The 25,977-nt window shown below is 39.9% G+C and overlaps 1 protein-coding gene across 8 annotated transcripts in view; it reads right to left on the bottom strand.

Annotated features, from left to right (window-relative positions):
• Positions 1-25,977, bottom strand: part of ptprt (protein tyrosine phosphatase receptor type T) — a 295,874-nt gene that overhangs the window by 33,124 nt on the left and 236,773 nt on the right. For all 8 annotated transcript variants that reach the window (XM_051074478.1, XM_018702965.2, XM_051074474.1 and 5 more), the window contains 3 exons: positions 16,412-16,504; positions 15,022-15,131; positions 10,186-10,273 (listed from right to left, as the gene is read on the bottom strand). In XM_051074478.1, the coding sequence (XP_050930435.1) occupies positions 10,186-10,273; positions 15,022-15,131; positions 16,412-16,504 (291 nt within the window). The remainder of the gene's footprint in view (positions 1-10,185; positions 10,274-15,021; positions 15,132-16,411; positions 16,505-25,977) is intronic.

Raw genomic sequence — 25,977 nt, 5'->3', positions numbered from 1 at the left:
AATGATCGATGACCTTTTTTGAACTATGTCTTAGAGACTTCTTCTACACATCCCTGCCTCAGCTTTCTAAACTTTCTTTTTTCTCCCCAACAATCCTGGGAATTGGAAATTGTATTTTTATTCCTACAACAGGACGTTTTCTTTTGGTATCTACACAGATTGGCCACAACATTAAAACCACTGACAGGTGAAGTGAATAACATTGATCATTGCCTTACAATTCAATGTTCTGCTAGGAAATCTTGGGTCCTGACATTCATCTGGATGTTGCTTTGACATGCACTACCCAGCTAAACATTGTTGTAGACCAAGCAAATGGTAACAGATCTGTTTTGGTGGCACAATCACAATATTAGGCAGGTGGTTTTAATGTTATGGCTGATCGGTGTATAACTTGTGGGTCTTGGAGATTTTTTATTCAACTTCCCTAACCTTATGAAAATATTCTAGCTATAATGTCATTTCATTACTTATTTGATTAAACCAGAACTTGTTATCAAAGGTAGAACAAGAAGTCAAGTGAAAATCGAACATATCACTAAGAGTATGACAAAGCCTTTGTGGTTTGGAAAAAAAGACTCTGCAGCTAAAAACTTAAGTGACTACAACTCTAGTGGCTTAGGTTATTGTTTTTTAAGAGTGCTAGACAAAGTAATTGCAGGATCATTGACATTCAACAAAAACCTTTATCAACCTCCTGCAGATATATTAGGGTCATTTGAGTTATGAGGCAGTTAAAACCACTACTTTTTATATTCCACTGTGTTTCTAGCTGCCTGAAAAAAGCAAGGAAGTGTAACAGAACTGACTGTTGGAGAGAGAAAAATGTACTGCTTCAATGTGCCCATTAGGTTTTATTCTACAATGCTGGAGAAAGACTAGGGTGGATAATACCTTCCAACTCAGGAAAACAGGATATGATGGGAGATTCATACCCCTCTTTTTAAATGATAACCCCGGCCTGTGATTCTTCTTCTAATTTCTGCGATAATGGCAGATGTTAAAGAATCAGCAGCAGCGTTGATGACTTCATTGCTTGTCACTCAAGTTTTAAAACGAAGTCTTGGCTAGATGCTCAAAGGCATTTTGTGATAGTTACTTACTCTTCAATCCAGCACCTTAAGACAAGTTAGTCGTTAACTAGACTGCTGAAAACAGACATAACTCAGTTAAACGTCCACATAAACAGATGGTGCTGGTATTTAACCGAGTAGAAAAAAATGCTCACAGTAGCAAGTTGAAACTGCTGAGCAAGATGTTTTACTCTTCTATCCTCTCCTTCCCTCTCATCTCCTCTCTTCTCCTCCTCCTGCTCTTCTCGCCTCCTTTTTCAGTAGCCACTAAGCAGGGATTGTGTCTGTCACAGATATACTTAATCAGTTAACTCCCTATGGAGCTCAACTCACTCACCGCATACACTCCGCTGTCAGCCCGGCTCAAGGCATTAGGGAATTTAATAGCATGTGTGATTGAGTGTAAGTGTGTGTGTGAGAGAGACTGAGTAGCGTGTAAGTGTGTTAAAGTGTGTCTCTCGTCACTTCCCTGAGTACTCGTATGCTCTGGAACATCTTTAGGTTGTGTGTTGAAAGGTTTGTGTGTGTGCAATTTTGAAAGTATTCCAGATGTATTTCAGTGTTCAAGTGATGTGTGTGTTCCAGTGTCAGCAACGATGTATGTATGTGTGTGTTTGTTTGCATATCTGCATGCATGTTTGTGTCTGTGTATGTGTGTGTGTCTGTGTTGGAGGGTATTATAGTGTGTAATAGCTTATTAAGACCAGAGCTCCCTGCAGCTGGTGTGTCAAACAACTCAGAATGTTGTCGACTTACACACTCATACACTCATACACACAGACACACACCTCAAGATGCTGTTTCCAGCTGTTTGAAGGCTGTCAGGAGAAAACTAGAGAGAAAGAGAAAGAGAGGGAGAGAGAGACAGAGAAAGAAGAGCAGTCCCTTTACACTATAAAGTTACACTGCAGAACTAAATCAGTGTATCGTTACACTAAACTATAATGTGTTTCACTAGGGCTATACAAATGTGAAAATATACAAATGTGTATCCATTTAATCCACAAACTAAATTTTACTGGTATCATTATTAACCCTTTAGACACTGGTGGCATATAGTGAGGCCACAGTTCAGTTAGGGAAACATTTACTTATTCTAAAACATTATGTGTATTGTGTATTTCAAAAACAAAAAGAAACTGACACTGCAAGTTCATTAATCTCTGAAGAACACAACCTACTCTCTAGCAGCAGACCATTCACAAGACAGACTAGGAGGAAAACTCATAGTGTTATCTGCATATCAGCGGTGGTGCGATAGCAGACAGTGACTCATTAGGTATATGAGAAGTGAATTAGTCGAGCTGAGCTCAGCTTGTTCCTGTTCCTCCATGTAGAAATCCAAGAAGAAACTGTCACAACAGCAGCCTGATGATCCACTTTACTGCCTTTTAGGACAGTAACTGAGGAGTTAAGGAGAATGGCAGGCAGTCCAGCCACACTGGGTGGCTGGGTAAAAAGAAAGTTAAAGTCCTTCTTCAGTTGGTGTCTTATAAATGTCTAGGCAGCACAACATCTCATTAATTCTGATTCATTCATCAACAATCAATTACCACACACTGTCAATGATCACAGCTCATCATTACAAGCTATCAACGAATATCCAAATTGTCAACCCCCTGAAGTTTTAGAAAGATGAAATATAATCACTCATAATCCTCCACCTTCTAATTAAAAATATAATAATCGTTAAAATCATTACTTCATTGCCCCCTGCCCCTCCCTCACCTGATGTTTTTTTTTTTTTTTTTTGGTGATAAACAGCAACTGTTAGAAATCAGCAACAAAATGCAGCATGTATTGTTATTACGGCGTCATTGTTACCCCCAACTGCTTCTGAAGAGGAACAATGATTAACAGCAATCACGGTCAACAGTATCAATAATACCACCGCTAGCGTTAAAAATCAGCCTCATTATCACCATTATCTATGTGCTTACCCCACGCTGCGAGCTGCAACAGAAACCATTTCATCATCTGGTGGCAGGGGGCTGGTAAATGTAATCAGTCTTTCCTTGAGAGTCCTTTTCTTCCTGTTTGTCTCTTTTTGTTCTATTTTTTACACTATAGTAGACAATGTGTGTCACTCTGTCATTCTTTCTGCTCACAGTAGACGAAACAACATGAGAGAAGACAAATGGAAGCCTGCTCAGTAGTAGCAAAGCTGGATGCACAAGGTTTAGCCAGGTTGGTGTGGAGGAACTTGTCTGTGATGCAAAGATCCCTGTCCTCAACATCCAACACCTTTGAGTTGACAAGACCAACATCAGTGGTGGACATCACAAATCTTATTGTGGCTAAATCAGAGCAAATCCCTGCAGCCAGATTCCAAAGTCATGTGGACAAGAGTGGAGTCTGACAGCAGCAGGTTAATGCCAGTGGTGGAAGAAAGAGATGCTGAACACACGGGGCCTGTAAACAGACTGTCGTGTAGAAAATCGGCAGCGTTCCCCTTTACACTGTTGCTAACAGTAATGTAGCATCCGTTTCAGAGTACGCTCCTCATATTCTAGATATCTCACAACACAGATTTATTTTGACGTGAATATTTGCATTGAGACTTGAAACATGGGTAGGATTTTCCAAAAAACAAAACACAAATTCTTCTCACTATAGATCTGCGGGTGGAATAATGTCGCAGCAGTGCTGCACTGCTACAAGCAATCAAGCACAAACTAGACTGCTGTGATCTGAACAAGCCTGAGTGTAGAGCGTCTGTGTATGAGTGTGCACATGTGTGTGTGTGTAGACTGCAGGTATATGACTTTCTTATTCAATGAATTTGTATGTGCTTCCATGTGTGTAGAGAGTGTGTCTTTATTTGTATAATAGTGTGTGTGTGTGTGTGTGTGTGTGTGTGAGACAGCTTGGGGGATGCTAATATTTGTTGTGGTTCTTTGGTCAAACACTTCAGAGGAGTTGTTGGCGTTCTGACTTCAGAGCAGCTCGGCAGACGTGTTGAGAATAGGAGCCAGAGAGGATAAGAGAGGAGCAGGGAGACACACTACGTACAGCTGCATATGAAGCTAACACACACATACAACCACACGTACACACACGCACAAACACACACAGTTGTGCTTGTTTTCAAAAGCTTCCTTCCTTGCTTTGTTTGTTTCGTACACAAACACAGACACACTCACAGAAACAAGATGCTCTCACCCTCACTCTCTCTCACACACACACACACACACACACACACACACACACCACACACACACAACCATACACACAACCTCCACTATAATGAGAAGCAACATGATGCAGGAGGGGATGCTGATTATGCCAGCGATGCTTGGAGGTATAATACTGGGTGAAGGGTGTGTGTTTGTGTGTGTGTGTGTGTGTGTGTGTGTGTGTGTGTGGTAATGCTGCCTGGCAAAGACTGACAGGCTGTGTAATGATTCTCATTCACCTGTACACTGGTACACATTAGTAAATAGAGAGAGGGCTTTGGGGTGAGTTTGTGCATGTGTATGTGAGGCTATGAGAGAGGAAAGAAAGGATTCCTTACAGAGGAGAGAGCCAGAGAAGAACAAGAGATGGTAAGAAGAGATCAAGGGAGGGAGGCAAAAAGATAAAAAGAGGAGAAGAAGGGAGAGGAGAAGGACAGAGTGACAGATGCTGGAAAATATAGTGAATACATTAAGTTTAGAAAGGGAGTCAGAGGCAGAAAGAGGAGAGGTCAGGAAACAGGAGAGGAAAGAGAAAGAAAAAAGACAGATGCAGCGTAGGGAAAAATGAGAGAGAAGATGATGGGAAGTGAAGGAGCATACAGTACAGTTGCATTAAGGTGTGTTTAGACTGAAGATGATGCAATCTTTTTTAACTTGACCATGCTTTTAAGTATTTTTCCAGTCAGTGTTTAGTCCCTACAATCGACATTTGCTGTAGCTGTTTGCTAGCTGCCAAGCATGCACCAAACCAGTAATGAGTGAGACTACGTCTGTGTTCTCGTCTCTACATGAATTAAACAAAGTTGTACAGCTTGTGTGATACGTGAGACTTTCTCTCAGATTCAAACAGTTTCAACTGGTGCCAATGTGTTCTTGTGTCATGTTGTGTAGCTAAGAGATAACCCATGTGTATGCACTGTTTTTGCATTTCTTTTTATTGACTTCTATATATTTTATTACCTCTATACTGCTGCTTGCATTCACTCTGAAATAAAGAAAACATCATTAGAAAGACAATAAAGGCAACAGAAGAAGTGACTAGTGAGAAGGAAAAGACAGACCGACAGATATATAATATATATCTAAATATTATATAGAAGTTATTTTTCGCAGCCTATGAGTTTTCAATCAGCCCCTCTTGGGGGAGAAAAATGCAGCAGAAGCTGAACAAGCATGCACTAGAAAAGAGGATATATCTATATTTGGGAAGGCACATTGTTTTGGGTTTTTGGCAGAAGTGAGGAGGGGGCGAAGGGAATCAAAATTCTCCAGCGTTAAATGACTTAAAGACATTAAAACTGCTTGTCTGGAGAGATATATATTCTATTTGATAAAGAAACCCTTTGATTTTTTGAGGTTTATTGTGCTGTATTCCCAGTGATAGAAAAAAAGAAGCAGTGTGGAAAAAATCAATGAGAGAATTAATGACCATTACAAATGTGCAGGTTAGACAGACTGTTTCTGAATGTTGTATTAAATAAACACCATTATGACTTCAGACTATGACTTCTACACAGCTCCAGAGAACAGAAAGTAAGTGCTGACTTCATCTGGATCTGCATGGCAGAGATAGTTGGCATTTTAAACTGAAATATTTCATAGTAAACTCTAATTTCAAAATAAACTCAAAACTTTCTTGTCTCCACAGAAGTTAACAGTCAACCCACGACAAGCTGTCAGCTTCTTCTCAACAGTCAGGTAGTGCTGTACAAAATAAAGCTTAAAGAATTGGCTAACGCTAACTACCCAATGTTCCTCTTGTTCCCCCCCCCCCAAAGTCTTGACAGCTACATCAAAATATTATGGATTTTAACTATGTCAAACTTTACTACAAATCTTTCTTGCCTAACTAAACTCACAAGTTAAATCTGCAAAACGCTACATTTTAGCTGTAAGCAATGTGCAAGTACTGTAAAGTCTGAGACACACAAGTATCTAATGTGGAACACTGCCAGCAAAATCAGTTAATTGCAGTGGATCAAGGGATTATTTAAGTCAAAAATAAACCACGCAAAGTCCAACTCTGACATTCTAACTGACCAGCATCAAACCATCTCACCTTTATTGAACCTCCTCTGTTGGGAGTAAAATCAGCTCTGCAAAAGATTTTATTTGCAGACTATTATGAGACACTGTGAGAAGTCGATGGTACAAATATGTCTTTTGAATAAACTGTGTAAAGTTACTGTCCATTAATAACCAAGTTAAGCTTTAATTTCCCACTTCCTACTGAACAAGATGGTGAGCAGCGGTGAAAAAAAAACGTGTAAGTACATCATGCACACACACATTTGCACACAAGTACACATACTCCCTCTTTGCATGTATGTAAATGCTTGCCAATAAGTCTGTTTATTTTGAAGGCATGCTTCTGTTGAATTATAAATGACCATATGGGAAGGTTGTTCTATGAACTGAGAGAGAGGCTGAGAAGGAGAGGAAAAAAGAAGGAGCAGAAGCAAAGAGGAGGGGATGGAGGAGAGGGAGGAGGAAATAGAAGCAGACAGATGCCTGTAATGAGGAAACACCACTGCGCTTTGCCTCAACCCATAAACTGTCAGAGGTAATCAGACAGGATGAATGGATGGATAGAGAGGAGAGGAGAGGAAGAAAGGGAAGGTGAGAAAAAGCTAACAAGAGGAGAGAGGCATGAATGGAGTGAAAGGGAGAGACATGGGAGTAAAGGGGAGGGGGGGAAGGCTCTAAAGTGAAGGTGAAATATAGGTTAAAATTTCAAGGGAAGGAGAGCAAAGCAGAGGTGGTGCTGGACAGGAGGAGGGATAGGAGAGGAAAAGAGGTAAACTTAAGGAAGAGAGTGGATGGAGCAAAACGAAGGTAAAGAAGAAGAGCAGGAAGGTGAGAAGAGAGTAATCAGTGAGAAAAGAGGGAGGAAAGAAACATTCTTAAAAAATGCAGAGAGGCAGGAAAACACGATAAGAGGGAGAGAGTAAAGTTGGGAGATGGGAGAGGAGGAGAGGAGGGGAAGCAGGGAGAAGATGGGAGGACAGGAGGCTGGTAAATTAACATTTATTCAGTGTGCTGAAGGGATTTCAAACATGGCATCAACCGTTTGTGTTTGGCAGATGGCCGGAGGAAGAGTGTGTTAACACTTCAACTCGAATCAGCCCTTTCCAAACTGAGTCAGAGAGAGGGAGGTAGTGAGAACTATGTGTTAGTGTATGTGAAGAGGGGAGAAAAGAGGAGGAAAGGAAAAGAAAGATGAGTGTGACAGAGGGATTGCACAAAGTCAAATGTCCTCACAAGGATTGAAAGATTATCACAGCTGCCTCTGAGGGGATTTCTAGGTCTAGAACTTGGGTGTTGGTTTAAGTCTTGTAAAGCCAGGCCACAAATTTAGTTCCCCTCGTTGTGATCTGCTGAGGCTCAATGAGCATTTGCTTGGGTTAGAGGTGCTACCACTGGATGGAGACCAGAATAACTTTCCAGGTGACTGGATCAGACTTTAACGAGTAAACACAGATTTCATTTGAACCTTTTCTTCAGTGAGACTTAAACATGAGCCCTTGCTGCTGCAATTCTCTAACTCTTCACTACTCACTTTCAGGTGGGAAATAGGACATCAGGCAGCAGAATCATGAGATGTGTAGGTCTGCGACAAATTTTTAAAAAGGAGATTCAAGAAGCCGCATCATCATTTAAACCACTAACCACTGTTTACTGAGGGGTAAGGTACTGAAAAAGCTGATGGTTCCAACTGATGTTCAGTGGAAGTTTTCCACATTAGCAATACCTGCTCCTGCAAAGACTATGATCTTTATCATCTAAAGCAGTTTGGAAATATTGTTTAGGAAAAGTTTTAAACAATTTAAACTATTATTAATAACAAGGTACTGAGTGTAAGGAATAGGGCTGTTGGCTGGGGAACTAGACAGTGTGTGCAACAAAGAAGATATTCTACTGTGAGGGAATATGTTCTGAGCTCTCAAGATCCAAAACAGAAGCAAATCCCTTGTTTCAAAAGGCGAATTAAAGTTCAATGGTGCCAAAGAGAAAAAGACAGAGGAACCTTTAACCCATATTAAAGTTTTAGCTGCAGCTAGTTGCTCTGCCTGTCTCGCCATATTTCCTTGTTCTAATAAAGACAGCACACAAAGTCATTTCCCTGGGGGCCTTTTAAACATTTTCTCAAGAAAATGAGCCTTTGTACAATCACAGCAAGCAAGATGGACAGTTTCCATTACCAGGCCCTTGTAATTAAAGGATTTGTACTAATAGCAAATTTATCATAATTCCTGCTGGCTATCAAGTTCTTGTCAGGCTATTCCATTTCACCACAATGTTTCATTTTAAAGCCTTCAGGTTAGTGCAGTGTCTTTGCCTTGACATCTAAACCCTCATAATGAGATGTGTACACATGCACAGATCTGAGTGTGCACACACACACACACACACACACACACATACACACACACACACACTGCAAAATATGAGCTCACAAGCATAATCTTCTGGATCATATTGGTCATGTAACTGTATGTGGGTAAGTTGGCATACACACACAATGTGCATACACACACACACACACACACACACACACACAGACACACAAACCATTTAATAAAACTTCAACCAAACAATCTGCTTCTCTTGTTCCATTCTAATAGAGGCCTGAGGTTGCCTTGTTTAAGATAACAAGCACACACGTACATGCATGCACACGTCTACAGAAGGATCAGACAGGCATCATTAGTGCACACGGAATCATGGCAAACACTTGTTATATTACACAGCGTCATATTCACATTTTAATTCATACTCTAATGGCCAAACACACAAACACACACTCATGCTACATGCAGCGTGTGCCTCACTCTGCACATCATTACAGCAGCCTGTCTTCACTCCAAAATGAAGCTTCATTTTGACAAAAGTCTCTATGAATAAAATAAAGGCTGCAGGCTTTGATCATCAGACAGGATTGAAATAAAATCCCTCTGCAAACTTAAAAGTTATTTTCTCTCCATGGTAGTTTCCTGTATCATACAGAAGTTTAGGAAATGAGGTTGAATGGACTTAGATATTGCATTCTGCAAAAGATGGATCTTATTAAATCTGAATATTAATGTGCTACTTTCTATTAAACACATTGTTTTGCTTTAGTTTAATTGGTCTCATTGTTACAGGTAATGAGAATGTGAAACATTAGAGTCAGATGTTATAAACCTGACTGATTTATCCAATCTGGCATCTGGCTCTCAGCAGGTGATTGCTACCAGCTGTAAGACACACCCTGAAGCTGGAGGGAGTCAGTCTGTGACTTGCTGAAGGACACTTAAGCTGGGCAGATGGTTGCCAACACAGAGGTGTGGACCTGTTTCCTCCAGCTAAAGGAAGGTCTCTGATTCTGTGGCATGTTTTATTAAACCAATAGCAGGACCACAGCTTTTCTCTACTTGACAGTAAAAGTACACTGAATCTGTATGGAGAAACCTCTCTCTCAGGGCTAAGTGTTGTTTGAAATGATTTGATACTGGTGTCTATACCTGAGATATACCTTTTCTTGACACTGACGCTGCCCTGTTCTCTCTCTGTGGGTATCTTCTAACAGGCACAACAGGTACATTGAAAGAATTTGAGCTACAGTCATTACATAAAACTAGAATAATCCACCAGGTGGCTAATCACTGAAGATCAGCCATGAAAAACAAATCAAACCAAACCAATCCAAGCTTCAGTCAGACTGGACAGTTAAAGAAGAAAAATTACTCGAAGTGACCTCTAACTGAAGAAAACATCAAGCTCACACCAAAAGAATCAATATGAACCAAATCACGTCAGACTCACAAGAACAACAGTAAGAGACTTGATGTAAACCGTACTGAACCAAACCAGACCGAACAGAGTCACACTGGAGTGACTACATATTCTGCAAAGGTCCTGCAGGAGTAGTCTATCTATGTCACCGTAGTACTTACAAGCGATGATGTTGCCATAGCGATTCTTGTTGCGATTCTCGTCCTTCTTGGCCGTCTCCCAGGGCGCCGTCTGTCCCTCTGCCAAAGCCTGAACATGCACATGTACACACACACACAAAAATAGTTTCATACTGAGGTATGAACACACAGAAATATGCATGCACATATGGCTTGATGCCCAGAGCTTGTACACTGACACATGGGCAGGCAGAAGTTGAAACAGTAACATGAATATTAATGAAAAGCCAATCAACTGATGGTTTGTAACAGACCGTACCTTTTACCACTTAGGGCACTGAGGGTATTATGACTGAAACATAACAGAACTGAATTTTCAGAAGATGGCAACGCTCGCAGGCAGGTTACATGTGATTCAACTTTCAAAATAACCAAGTAAAAATCTGAAATGTAGGTCTAGCTGTGTCACAGTATATATCTTCTTATTACCATTCTATTGACTAATACTTTCTTCTACTTTTAGCAGCCAACTGCTAATAACTTTGATGGCAACAGTAATAGCTGAGGATAAAGAGCTGAAGTTGTCAGGGACTGGTCTGTCTGGAGGTGACACTTAAATATAACTGTAGTGCTCAAAAAACATTTTCTGAAAGGATAAGGATGTTTGTGAAACAGAATATTGACCTCAATTTTCACAGTGGCAATGGTGTTAGTTTATTTATGTGAAAGCAATACCAAGAGCTGTTGCAATGAGCAGAATAGAGGATCTAGAAGTCACTTAGTTAAGTGCAGGGCCCATAACTCTCCACTTGTTTCTTTTATTGTTAGTTTCCCTGCTTATAATATAGTGCTGCTTTTTGGCTAATGTGGATGTCCAGATTGTTAACACTTTCCAGCTAGCATTAGAACACAGCACAGGAGTGAAGATATGGCTAGATATCTTCTAATGGCAGCAATTCCAAATCTATCAATCCCAATCAGGTCAGTCCTTTGGCCAGGTAACTGTTCATCAGATTTCTGTCCAAATGTGGGATACTTTTACTAATCAATGGACCAACAGGCACGGCTGAAAAACATCACCTCCTTCCAACTTTATTGGCAGAGGTAATGCATTTGAATACCTACAGTGAATTAAAAAGCAACCAGCAGTGAGGAGCAACTTAACAATGGATGGAAAAAAATGTATTCCTGGATGGCTGAAATGAAAAAGTGCAGGTAAACGCTGCAGGAAGAGAGAAAAGACAAAAAGTTTGGGTTCATTGTTCTGTTGGTTTGGTCTGAAAGAGAATATTCTGTCAGTCCTTTGTTGGAGGAGAGAAGACAGATTGTCCTTACTCCCTGCTGTGACGCTGGCCCGTTTGACCAGACTTACAAACACAGCAAAGACAAAATGTGTTTGTGTGTGTGCACATATGTGCTGTATGTGCGATAAAACACATACTCACACAGTGCAGCACAAATTTGCCTATACTCGCTATTTTCTATAGATAGTTGTGAGCATGTCTGATTGTCTGAATTTAAGACTGAGTATGGACTATAATTTGTCATGCATACACTACTTGTGCATGTCCCAATTGTGTAAAATGTGTACACACAAAGGTTTGTGTGTGTGACTGTGTGTTAAGATCATTCTCAAGCTTGTGGTGAGCAACGAAACCCCAACTCTCAAAGGTCCCCATATGGACACTGGACCATTTTAAACAACCATTATAACACACTGGTCTCTCTCTCTCTCTCTCTCTCTCTCTGTCTCACTCTCACACACACACAGACACACACAGTCATTCTCTGTACAGGGACTAGTGAACAGTCCTTTCTGAGTCCATTAAGGGCTTAAGAAGACCAGACAACAGCTTTCACTTTCAGACAGTGATATGACCTACATAAACACACAAACACACACAAACACACACATACACACACCCATATGCCACTTTAGAAGAATCCATTTTCTGCTTGACTGACCGATATGTTTAGCTGTCTGTTTTTCTGTCACAGGGCGTTTGTATACTCTGTGTGTGTGTGTGTGTGTGTGTGTGTGTGTGAATGATACATAAAAATGTTTTTGGGACATATTAGGTAGGAGGCCTCTGTAGGAGGGTTGTGCATGTAGGTGTGTGTGTGTGTGTGTGCAGATTTGCATAAGGTGTGGGTTGGCTGCCCTTTTTCAAACCTCAAAAAACAAGACAATCTTAATCAACCCTCTGAATTAAATCGCTTTTTGGGATTATTAATATTCTATGAAAAAACACAGAGCAGTGTGAGCGGAGAGAGGACAAGAAACACACACGCACATGCTGCCTCTGTTGTCCCAGTGAGTGGGCACTTCAGTTTTCCTGCAATAATGGTTAAAATTAATAAAATAATTCTAAATAAAAACTCACGATCAGACTAAAATATAACAGAATTACATCATGTTACAAGAAATTTCTCTCACAGAATATCAGCAGAAGAAACTTTGGACCATATAGTTGCTCAATTACTAAAAATGTGGCTCCCACTGACACTGTCTCCTCTAGTAAAACAAAAGCATTTTATTTGTTGTTTGTTTAAACTATGGTTTATGTTCCACTATCAAGTAGTGTGATGTTCTATAAGTGCAGACAACAATATAACAATATGCATCAGGGTTCAAGATGGCATGAATAATAAACATGTCTTACAAGTTCTTCTTCAGTTTTATCTTATGACAAAGCTGATTGTTACATTCAGTCAACCAAGCACTGGTCATGGTGAGTTTATCTGTAAGCCACAATAGATTCCAGTGGCTAGTTAACTCGACCAACTGGCTGGGCTCCAAACAAAGTGGAATATCCCTTTAAATGTAAAAGGGTGTAATCGCAGTGGGGAGCGACATGTTGACAGTGTGGCTGCTGTCGGTGTTAGTGGGGTTAATGGGCTTCAACACTGGAGGTCACATCACACACAGAGACGGGGACGAGAAGAGACCATATGGGGTGTGGTGGCAGGCAGACACACACACACACACACACACACACACACACACAAAACACATACGCATCCAAAATGCTCATGGACAGAACTGTACAAACATTTTACCACAGAAGCACTAACCTGCACAAGCATCCACTTATATATGTACACAAAAACCATTTGACAGAGATAGATTCGTTTATATGTGTATTGGTGCTGCCCATTGAATGTCTTTCTCCATTTGCTGTTAGTGACAGGTGGCAGCTACCAGCACCTACTAATAAAGCTCCATACTATATATTTCTCTCTCACTCACGCACTCACACACACACACTCACACTCTGGAGAATAAATCACATTTGCTCTCCTCTGAAACGTATCAGTGGGTATAAACCAAAATGACAGGAAGCAAATGAAAATATAACGTACGGCATCACAGAGGGACAATTTTCAACCACGAATGCAGAGGTGATAATAGAAAATATTCATTCTTATGAGAGTGGGAGGGAGACAGGAAGAGAAAATTCTTTTGAATGAAAGAGAGGGAATGAGGATTTCAAAGGAAAATGAGCACATGGTAGAACGCCCACTGACAAAGAATGATTATAAAAATGTCTGCATGTGATAAACTGTGCTCTGCACAAACAGTCAGCCCAGGCACAGAGAGAAAGACAAAGCAAAAAAAAAAAAAACAACAAAAAACAATCAAGAGCTTATGTATAAAGAGAGAGAGTACGGGTTGGGAGACAGTAATAGGAAAGACTTAGAAAAGGGAGAGAGATTAGATAAGAGGAACAGAAAAGAAAAAGGGAGAAATAGAGAAGAGAGAAAGAGAAGAATGAAACAGTGTGTAGACAAAATAAAGGGAATAAAGAAAGGAGGGGAGATTAAAGCAGAACAAAGAAAGCGAGGGTAAATGATAGTTGGGGGAAGAGAGCAAGGGAAATGGTGAATGAAAGTGGGAGAAATTATATTCTAATGAAGAAAGAAGTAGAAAACCTGTGATGATATTAGTGAAAGAAAAAAATACAAAGAAACAGACAAACAAGAAGAGAAACTGAGGAGGACAGAAAGTAAGAGCCAGAAAGTTTGCCTTACAGTCTGTTTGTTTCTCTGACCATCAATATTGATAAGGCTAAGAGTTAATAATTGATAAGAGTCATCCTTCCTCCCCAGTCTCTCTTATTCATACTCAAACACATGCATACGCGACAACAGGGAAAGAGAGGAAATGTAGACACCACATTCACAAAACAAAGGAATCTAATTACCAAGCTATACTGCTGGAGATGCAAACATCATTTATTTATTTAATTTTCGAATAATTGGCTGAATTTTAAATTCAAAACTGATAATCTGAGCCCCAGGACACACTCAAGCATAACAAAAAATACTTTTCCTTTTTACATATGTTCTCATACAAGTGACTGATTTGTGACACATCATCTCAACACAAAAGTATATCCCACCTCTTAGCAGTTGAGCCAGTTCCAGATTTACTCTATTGACATTTTATTTTGGTGCAATTAAAGCACATTTTCAGTCTAAACTGCTTTTGATCTTTGTACATTTTTTGCAGCATACCTGTTCTCTTCAGGGTCACAGGGGCAGGCAAAGCATATCGCATCTTGCATTTAACAAGAGGCAAGGATACACCCCAGACATGCTGCCTGGTTTGCTCTGGGTTTTGCTTTACCCATGTATTTATTAAAATAGAAAACTATTCTCTCTCTGACTCACTGCGTTACTGGCAGTTACATTTATACATTCTGGGGTCACAGGGAGATTTTATTATGCCTATTATCTGGGTGCTGTAGCTGCAGACCTTTGACCTTCTTACTAATAGCTGCTTGTAATGTTGTCTATCTAAAGATTGATGCCTGTTTTACTGTTGTTCTCATTAAAAGCCTCAGTGTGTGTGTGTGTGTGTGTGTGTGTATTCACCTCATATTCCTCCTTGAAACCATAGCCCTGTCCACATTTCATCTGGGTGATGTGTTGGAGGAGGTCTGCAACTCGAATAGCCGGCTGAAACTGGCCCGCCTGGAACTGACCTGCAGGAACAGAAACATTTACAGAGAAAGAGAGAGTGAGAGATGAATATAAACAGGATGATAGATACAGTAAGTATGTGGGAGGAAGAGTGGGTGGCTGGATGGATGGATCTTGAGAATAATTATACTAAGTTGCAGTTCTAATCAATTCTCATGTTGTGAATTCCTTGTTAAGCTAAATAACCAACTTATGCTAAATCAATAAACCAGCCCCAAGTACCAAAGTAACTCTTTTTCTTCTTTTGAACTAATGAACTTCCTAACTTTGTGTTTACATGACCACTTCAATCTTTATACTTCTGTGTAAGAGACTACTAAGCTAAGTGAGTAAGTCTGACTTGTTCCAAGTATCTGACAGTACTGTATATTGATTAAGACAATGAACTGGTGACTTGACTTGTTAACAAAGTCGGTAAGCCTAAAGGATTACCAACCATATGCTGTATTGCTACAATACAGGGAAACAGAAATAAACTGAGAGAGCATTTCATCCTCTGCAGACTAATACTAATACTCATTTGATCTCTCATCTGGTCCAAATAATATGTCCTTCCAGGCCACTTTATTTTGAATTAATACCCTAACAATAGCTTGAATGTGTATCATACATATGTAAACACAGTTGCTCAACAACACACACACTCGTGCTACTTTTCTGCTGTCCTGCTCGTGATTTCACTTGCAGAAGTTTAACTGCTTTTGACTGTGAATGATGAACTTTTCTAAACAAATGAGAAGCCAACTATGTTTTGGGGTCTTTAATGTGAGAGTCAACTAGCAATAACTAACCGACTGACTGGTTAATGATTAATGAACTAAGTAACTGAATAATAATTGACTGTCTAACAGACTGACTATATTCCTGCCCGCCTAACTGACTAATGAAGTAACTGAATAACTAATATACTAACTAACAAAATGGCTAGCAAGCTAACTTACACACTGACTGGCAGGCTAACTAACTAATTAACTGACTGACCATTTACCTAGCTGCTTAGCTAAATAAGTAACAAACAAACTGAGTAACTGAATAGCTAGCTAGCTAACTGACGATCTAATTAACTAAATGATAGGCATCCTGCTGGTTAACTTGTTAACTAACCAAATAGCTAACTGGCTGACTGACTATAGACTGAGCTAGCTAACTGACTTGCTTACTGGCTAAATACTTAATCAACTTACCAAATGACTAACTAAGTGACAGACTACCTCCCTAACTGGCTGGCTCATTGACTACCCACTTAACAAAGTGACTGACTACCTAAGATCTGTGTACGTACCACTCTGGTAGGAGAGCTCCACAGACTCACAGCCTCCATAGGGAAAACTCTGCAGGGTCAGAGAGGGCTGGGCGAGTGATGGCTGGCTACTGTCTGTTAATGGAGAGAGAGAGAGACAGGGAGGGAGGAATATGTTACCATGACGACATACCTCCCCTCTATGACAACCCCACCACACACACACACACACACACACACACACACTCAGTAGATATGTGAATCCTGATACATTCTGCACTGTATCGATACACACTAGGTGAGAGAAAATTGGTCACCGATGACAAATGATGAGTTAAATTAATCACTTAACACCCAGAGCCCTGATTGGTGGGTATGATAGGAAACCTAATTGGAATATCTCTCCTCCAATTAAGGAATGGACAGATTGATTAGATAAGTGTATGGGCTTTATTAGTCAGGACAGATGGAGGGATAGATTGAGGGTTCAGGGGATGGAGGGACCGGTGAAGGAATGTCACATGTCAAGAGCTCCACCAAAATATATAGTGTAATGAAGGGTTTTGGTGGAAGGAATAAATGGAATAAATGTGGGTGACAGAAATACACAGATATGTTTCTTTTAGGCAAATAAAAATGTAGAAACAAACTGAGAAAGAGAAAACAGGGTTGACTGAGACAACAAGTAAAAGAAATGTGGGAGAAGAAGAGTGTGGAATGTAGTAAATTAGTTTTAAACAGCTGGAATAAGTGTATTTTAGTTTTAATATTATTCAATGGTCATGAAATCTGAAATAGCTCATGTTTTAATTTTCTCATTGTGGTTTTAATGAATACAATTTTGTTCAGTGCTGTGGCAATGTGGCCTCTGATAACCAGTCAGACCAGCAGACCCACTGAAGTATGAGTGAGTGTGTGTGTGTGTCGGAAGGAAAAGGGTTTGTAATATAAAACTGCACTACTCTATGTTTTCTTAATGGAGCTATTTGCATGTTAATGATGGCTGTGGATTCATTAGTGGCCTAAAGTGGCTTCTCCATAAGCCAATCTAAACACTGGCTTCCCTAAACAAATGAAGAATGAGCCGGCCACATGGGTCACTCTGCAGCTCCTTACTTGGGGGTGTGTATGTGTGTGTTATGTATTGTGTGTGTGTGTGTGTGTGTGGTCTTACAAAGTGTGATTCAACATAGCTAACAAGTTGTGTGAGATTAAGAAGTGATAAAACACTGAAAGACAGAACAAGATGGTGAGAAAAGGAGAGGAGAAGAAGGGAGATGAAAGGAGAGGAGCTGATAAAAGGGGAGAGGAGGAAAGATGAGAGAGAACAGGGAGAAGAGGGTAGAAGAACAGTGAAAGAAAGGAAGCAAGATAAAAGGAAAATAAAAGAAAAGGTAAGAGTAGAAGCAATGATGTGGAGGAAGGTGAGAAAAAGGAGGAGGGAGGAGAAGGAAAAGAGGGCAGGGGGGTTGTGAGGAATAGAAGGAAGGAAAAAGAAAAGAGGACAGTTGAGAGCGATGGGAGAGGAGACAGATGGAGGGGAAAGGTGAAGGAAAGACAGGTGTAAAGAGTTGAGGAGAAAAGGAGAGGTGGGCAGAGGTCAGGACAAACACCAACTGTGTGCCCACTGGAACAGAACCGGGTTGTACTGTTCACTCCTCCTCCTGTCTCCCCAGAGTAGTTCAGCTGAGAATTTACTCCAGCACTTTATCTTATCACATAAATCTTTATTAACTCTTCTCATCCTCCTTTAACACTCTGGATGCAACCCGATCTCCTACTAGTAATTTGCTTTGTCAAATAGATTTTAGAAGACACATTATCAAGTTTGACATCCATCTTTATGGACACGACTGCACTGAGACCAGGGTGGATGTTTGGAAGTGTAAAGTGTGGGGATTTGAAACTGGAGAGAGCGGTTCATGTCTTATATGTGGTTAAGTTTGGGCTACTCTGTGTAAAGTCTGTGTAAAGAAAATTTGGGGGTTCTGATAAATATAAAAAACGTTTGCATGTCCGTCCTGTGCTTCAATTCAGCACTGACTCAACATTTAGCCAAAACCATGTATGAACTTTCTCTAAACTTTACCAAGAGTTAATATAACTCAACATAAAACTATAGAAACCGTTAATGCTTTTGTCAGGAGTAAATATTGTGGAAAACAAACAAAATGTTAACAGAAAACATTTTCATTTACATTATTCAGCTGGTGTAATGTTTCCTTCAACACACATTTGCTAATAAAAACTGACTTCATGGCTAAGCTCCACTGTTTCCTTTACTTGGTTAATGTTGTTTCTCTAAACAGGGACACAGTCAGGTTTACACTCCAGCTGAGCTGAAAACCACTTGTTTGTTAACTTCCCTGTTGATTCCTAACCTCCCAAAAGCATTTTTCAAACTCACTGACATTTTCAAAGATATTCTGTGAATACCAGCGGGAGACACAGTGCCTTAGCTCGCCTTTCTGGCCCTTCTCTTCTGTCTTCCTTTCTCCTCCTCTCATCCCACTTTTAACTTATTTTTTTCTATGATTAATGTGTTTGCACAGTATCTGTATTCAGTTGTGCCCAAGTGACTTTTTACTACAGCATACACGTGGAAAAAAATATCATATTCCTGAACATGAACACCCAGAATCATACAAAAATACAACAAACTCAAACAGACATAGATCATAAACACAGGCCACAGCAGTCAGTCACACATACACATATAACAGACTATTACAGACACATGTGCATGCACACACGAGCATTTCCTTTGTCACCGAGACCCTAAATCATTCCTGGCAGCTTCCCCCAAGATCACAGGTATGTGTCCTTTGTGTGCACGTTCATACATGAAATGTAAATGGATGTGTGTTCCTGCACTAATACAAGTGTGTGCTAATGCGCATGCTTACCTGTCAGTATGTGGGCTACCGTGTAGATATGTGTGTGTGTGTGTGTCTCTCTCTCTCTCCCTCTCTCTCCCTGAGTGTGTGTGTGTTAAGCTCACCAAGGTCAAATATGCATTAAGCCAGGCATGAAATGGAGTCGTAGCAGCAGCTCCACAACACTGACTGTGATGAAGACATCTCAATGCTAATGGGGAGATTTATTGACCCCGCAGTCACAGGGTTGGTTGTGTGTGTGTGTGTGTGTGTGTGTGTGTGTGTGTGTGTGTGTGTGTGTGTGTGAGACATACAAAGAGTGTTGAGTGTGTGCAGCTAGTGTGTGTTTGACAATGTAAGAGAGAGTCATTGATTGAGAGAGAGACAAGTGCGTTGTGAGTTTTTTTGCATGTGTGTGTGTATATATATTTAAATATATATATATATATATATATATATATATATATATATATATATATATATATATGAAGGCTGTTTACGCTGTCAGTGAGTGTGTCAGTAAATGCAGTCCTTCATGCTTGGCAGTGTGCTATATAAAGTTCCCTCCTCCCACCCTGTGACTTTATTAAGACTAAGTCGATAGATGACTTCGATTCATCACAACACAATATCCTTGTGTTAACTCTTAACTCCCTCTACACTATCAGTTAGAGGCTAAATGCTCTTGTGAAGCTTTGTAGCCTTCACATTATGTTGTACTTACCTGCATGATTAATACAAATACTATTAAGCATGTTTTTTGTGACAGTCTTTGCAGGCCTGTGAATCAGCATGTAGTTTTAGTTTTGAATCAACCCTAAAGCCCCAATGTTTTATTATTTATTTTTCTAATTTCATCTACTGTGCTATGCAGCCAATGATTTAAAAAAAAGATGTCCTCATATACAAAATAACATGGCAAAACTGAACTTTGTTCTAGATGTAATTTCATATGATTTTAATGGACAGCTGCCAGCCAATTAGAAGTGAGTGTTTTCTGTAGCTGTGGTGTAATCCAGCAAAATTTACTGACATCCTTGACACCCCAACTGGCAATTACTGTTAAATCCAATCATACCAAAGAAATTACTTCATTACACTAGCAACTGAATGTCTACATTTGCATCATCTACACACTCTGGTCTTATTCATTACAGAATGCATCAGCCAGCACACCCACACACACACGCACACACACGCTGCATGCACACACATAATTAGATCCTGAATAGTCAAACTATAATTGAAAGTGAAATTGAAATTATACTAAACACTACACATGGTATTATTAAAATTTAACCCTTATCATCTAAATACTTGGATAAAAGCAGTAGAAATCAAACACACTGTATCTAGTTTTACTGATAATCAACAACATCTACGGTGCTGTGTTATGTCTTTAAGGGTAAATACACACAGACGACTTACAAATTAAAGGAAAAACCTGAAAACTGAGTGGACAAACAGGATGACAACACTCTCATTCATACGGTCACTGAATGGTTTGATGAGTTTGATGAAAATGATGTGAATCATACGCTATGGCCTTCACAGTTCACACACCCAGATCTCAACCCAACTGAATATCTATAGGAGATTTTGGAGTGACGTGCTAGACAGCGCTCTCCACCACCATCATCAAAACACCATCTTGGTGAATGGCGTTCAATCCCTCCAGCTGAGTTCAGATACCTGGAGAATCAATGCCAAGGGGCACTGAAGCTGTTCTGGTGGGTCGTGGTGGCCCAACAACCTACTAAGACACTCTATGTTGGTTTTTACTTCGTCATCCATCTGTATGTTTGATGTAAAAGTAACTACCATATACCTACCTCCACTAGCTAGGACTAGCAAATTACAATATTACACATAAATCACTCTTTAAGCTGGACTCCAACATGAGTACATCTAATATGAAGAAATATCTGCGGTAGCAGCCATGCTTCTGTAAATTTACAATTCTGATAACACGCTCTGCAAACCTTTCAACATTAAAAGTTAAGTTGATCAGTCCACTCACACGCTGCTCAAAGACAGGAATCTTAGCAGGAAGCATTTACAAAAAATGTGTAAATGCTGTGGCTGGTAAGTTCATCTCTCTCTCTTTCTGTCTTTCTCTGAAGCACAAGGTCAGGTTCAGCTTCATTTTACTGCTGCAGAGCCAGGCCAGTGGAATTGTCTTCGGTATGGATGAAAAATCACTCTGGTATTTGAAACACATTACAGCCTGTAGTGGAACAGTGAGCTGCTAGCATAAAAGATGAAAAATACAAGTGCAGCCGAGCTGTTGTCCGGAGCAGAAGGGAGAGAAAGGGAAGCAAGAGAGTGAAGGAAATGTGGATGGAAATCAGATGAAAGGGAGGAAAATGAGAAGGAAATAAAAAGCTCCTTGAGCCCAACAGGGGATGCAGGTAGGGAAAAAGGACTTGATTTAACATCATGGGCACAGGAGAGTACTTACATCCAAAATAATCTCATTCATTCACTTTTTCAATTTTATCTTGTACTTTGTTTAGTTTGCATGCAGAACACAACTCAGAACACAAAAAACTAAAGCTATACATGACAGTATGAGGCATTTCATGAGAAAAACAGATGCAGAACTGTCAGTATAGCCTCATCATGCCTCCATTACAAGTAGCATATTGAAAGATAATACCATTGAGGTTATTGATTTTCAGGGATTTAATATACAGTCTATTTCATGCAACTAGAGCTCAACTTAAGTGCAAGTTTTCTTTATGAATGAAAGAGTGATGTGAGCAGGGTTTAACATCTTCAGGCATGAGGTCTTCTTTATTCTACACAAGGCTTTTTTCCAGACTTTATGAAAGATGAAGAGGGACGGGACAAATATCAAGAACAAAAAGGGAGGGTGAAGCTTAAAGAGGATAGGAGAATGGATTCAGGAAGAGTAAATAAGAGTAAAGAAAGGATAAAATGATGAAGGTAAAGTCTGTGAAACAAAGAGAGAGATCTCCAATAGACTTCTAAGATAAACACTGTGTACTTAATTACTTTGCAGTGTTCTGAATTTGTTTGCAAATTCAGCTTGCATGATTTAAAAATTTAATTTAAATTGGGAAAGCCAGAGGAAAGGACAGATGGAATGTAAGACAAAACAAAGACACAAAGACAGAAGAGGCAAAGGGAAGGCAGAGGAACAGAGCAGAGGAGGAAAGCAGCGATAAATGGAGGAGAACGACGCCGCAGAATATATATCTGGACTCCGGGTCACAGAGATCAGCTGGTCTAGACAGTATCCCAGCAATTTACCTCATTTCACCTCCCTTCTCCTGAGAAGAGGAGAGAAATCACTGACTCACTAAGTCCAGCCCCGAGTGTGTTGGTGCAGGGGTTGTCTGCATGCATGTGTAATGGCTACAAGTGTGTGTACGCGGGAAAAAAGCCACTTCCTTTGAAACTTACAGGCACCAGAGTCGAACAGAGATATCTGGGTGTGTGTAGGTGGGTGTCTGTTTGTGCATGAGTTACTTACACAGTGATCTGTGAAGTCACCAAGCAGCTACACAGCAGTAAGACAAATCTGCTCCACGGGAGAGTTTCTTATTTAACAAAAATTGAGCCTTATCTTGCAAGTTAAGACCAGAGAGAGAAAAAGACTGGTGGACAGAAAGACTTACAAATAGATAGAGACCTAGCCTATTTCTTTCTGCTAAGAAAGGAGGATTAACTTCATATCCTCATTGGGTAGGGAGGCACTGTTTGCCTCCAGCTGCTCAGTCTCGGCAACTACTGCCTGATGCATGAAGATAATTAACAGAGACATGAGGGATTAAAGTCATAATTTGCAATATTTTCATAGAAATGAATGTCTGTTTTGCTTCTGTGAAAAAACATAAAAGCTGTTCCAAATAACTAGAATCATGTAGTTGTTTTTATGGGGGGAAATCCTCCAGTGATAGTAGTGCATTTTATATTCCTGGGCTGTGTCCTAAATCACTCATTCACTCATCTATTACTCCCTCTAAAAAAGACACTGTAGTTTACGCCATAGCAAGCAGGAAATTGATATTTCAAACAGATAGCTGTCAGTCGCACAATGTGGTACCAACAGAAAGTGTACATGCAATGGACACTGAGGAAACAACTTTATATGAAACAGTAAATAGTAAACCTAACCTGTCATCTCAAGTCAGGATGTACTGATCTAACTTTCTGAGTGCTGGAACACAGGTCGGCCTTCATCCTTAATGGCTGTTCAATAAATCTGAACGTAGCTTTATATTAGAAAAGAGACCAACCCAGATGTGAAGACAGTTTGTCACAGACAGACCAGAGGAGGACTTGTCAAAGGAAATACAACTAAGAGACCACTACATATGAATATAAACTGTGTAAGCAGGTAGTCAAGATGTGGCTAGAAAAGAGCACAGAGGCTCAATCTTCCCCCGAGCACATAAAGGTTAAGAATTACTATCTCTCAACCCTGCTCTCACCTTCAATTACCCAGCCCTGCCACATTATGGCCAAACAAAATGACTACCATTAGCCATAATCACCTTACATGCAGCCTAATGCTATGCTGAACTGGACTGGGGAAAATAATTGCCCTTCAGTAATGCTGTGGAAAAACTACTTCCAATACAAGCAGGGCTGTAGATAGAAATTATGAGCTCTCTGCACAGGAGGAGACTCTGGACTGTCTTCCACTTCCACTGTGCAGAAGCGCAGTTGTTGATAAAGTGCTTCAAGAACAGCACATCTTAAAAATATCCACAAAACGATACATCACAAAGCAAAATGTTACATCACTGAGGTCTGCTGGCAGGGAGCTCTTCTTTTACTTCAAATGTGCAACTCCACATCCATACTTTAACAAACAGTCACCTGATTCACGTTTCACTGACATTTGGCTCTAATCTGCACAAAAAGATAAGATAACAATTAAAAGAGGAGTATCCTATACTTTAGCCAAATTTTCTGCAACTGTCTATACAAACAGAGCTGTTTTTAGTGTGGTTAAACACTAAAGTCAAATACATGAATGAATAATCCCATTCTACTTTACCTTAGAGTACAATATCCATGCACATCAGAGGGTTTAGAAAGAACAAGATGACTCTCAAGACTGCTAAACTGGATCCATTACTGGTCTGTTTTAGCTTCATGCTTTTTACATGCCCTTGAAACAGCTAATGTGCAAAGGGGAATTTCAGTTCCTAATTTAGTTGTTGAGTTTTGTTCTTGGGCTTCTAGGTCGCTGGGATGCCTTTGCATGGGACTGTGTGTGTGTGTATCACTGTATTTGTGAAAGTGAGTGTACCTAATTAACCACAAAAAGCCTCTGATCCATGGTGAAACATGACTTCTTTGCTAACAGCAGTGAAGGGCTGTCCTTGGCCGGGCACAAAAGGCTGACGCTTGCTTTGTGAACTGACAGAGAACAGTGCTGCACAACCTTTTAACATACATCAGTGTCTGGGAAATTGATTTTTAGACGAAAACGTGTTTGCACATGAAATGCACGCTATGCTGTGGTGGCTTTCTACTGATCCAGTGGATTTATCTTACATCAGTGTTAACACTGCGGGTTTATGTGCCTATGGATATGTGTGAGTGTGTACTTCTGTGCATATTTGTAACTTTCCGATGTGTCCTTGTCTCTTTATGCATATTTCTATACCTCTGTGTGCTATACTATTTGCATAAGTGTTTCTTTCTGTATGGGTGCTTGTATAAGCAAGATTTTGAGAGAGAGAGCGTGTGTGTGTGTGTGTGTGTGTGTGTGTGTGTGTGTGTCATTTCCACAGCCAAGAAAACACCTGAGTTATGGTGAAAGCTATATGGCTGGACCAAAAGAAAACACAAACACACACACACACACAGAGCTAAACCCCCTCTGCATTGCATACTAGATTTACTCAAGCTCCTTCTTCCTGATCCCTCAATCTGTAGGTCTCTTTCTCTGCTGTCGTAATAACTTTCTTTTCTCTCTCTCATCTCTCTCTCAGCTCTCCCTCTCTCCTCAAGCTATTGAAAAACGATCTTCACCGGCACAATTCAGGCTCCAGGTACCATTATCTATTTTCAAAAGCCTGGAAGGTACTGGAACATGTCTAAATGTTGGATTTTGCTTTAAAAATGAAATGTTTTCTACCCATGATGAAATTCAGCTGCCCTTGGAGGCCAGCTAAAATATAGTCATCAAAGTGGTAATGTGTTTTTTCCACTTTTTTTTTTTTAATATCTATGATCAGATGATTCTAACAGTATATAAAATTCTACTCCGGATGGTCACATTTCAGTGTACTATTTGTCTTTTTTCACAGAACCACAATCATAAGAGCCATCTGCTGAAATAGTTAGGTATCTTTTTTCATGCCTGAGAATATGTTTTGTCATATGTTTTGACAGTGGCTGTCTTGAGGCAAAACAAAACAGCTTGTGGCAAAACAGAGGATGTTCTGCTTATGATTTAAATTTTGGGCATTTTTATAAAAAAGAATCAACTAAGGTTGGTCTCTTTAATTAGATAGCTGGGGTATTAAAGTGATAGACTCAAAATAATTAAAGGAATACAATTAATGAAATGCTGCTCACATTCAACTAACAAAAATATTAAAAGACAGCGTTCTGACCACTACAGTTAGAAATTCAATTCTATCATCCTCTATCATCCTCATGTCATATTATATTCCATTAGTGTTTTTGGTCAGATGAAAACATCTTGAACACATCAGCATCACATCTCAACTTGGATTAAACTGG

Source organism: Lates calcarifer, linkage group LG12 (genome assembly GCF_001640805.2).
Source record: "Lates calcarifer isolate ASB-BC8 linkage group LG12, TLL_Latcal_v3, whole genome shotgun sequence".
Taxonomy (NCBI): domain Eukaryota; kingdom Metazoa; phylum Chordata; class Actinopteri; family Centropomidae; genus Lates; species Lates calcarifer.
This window is presented reverse-complemented; position numbering and strand designations above follow the sequence as displayed.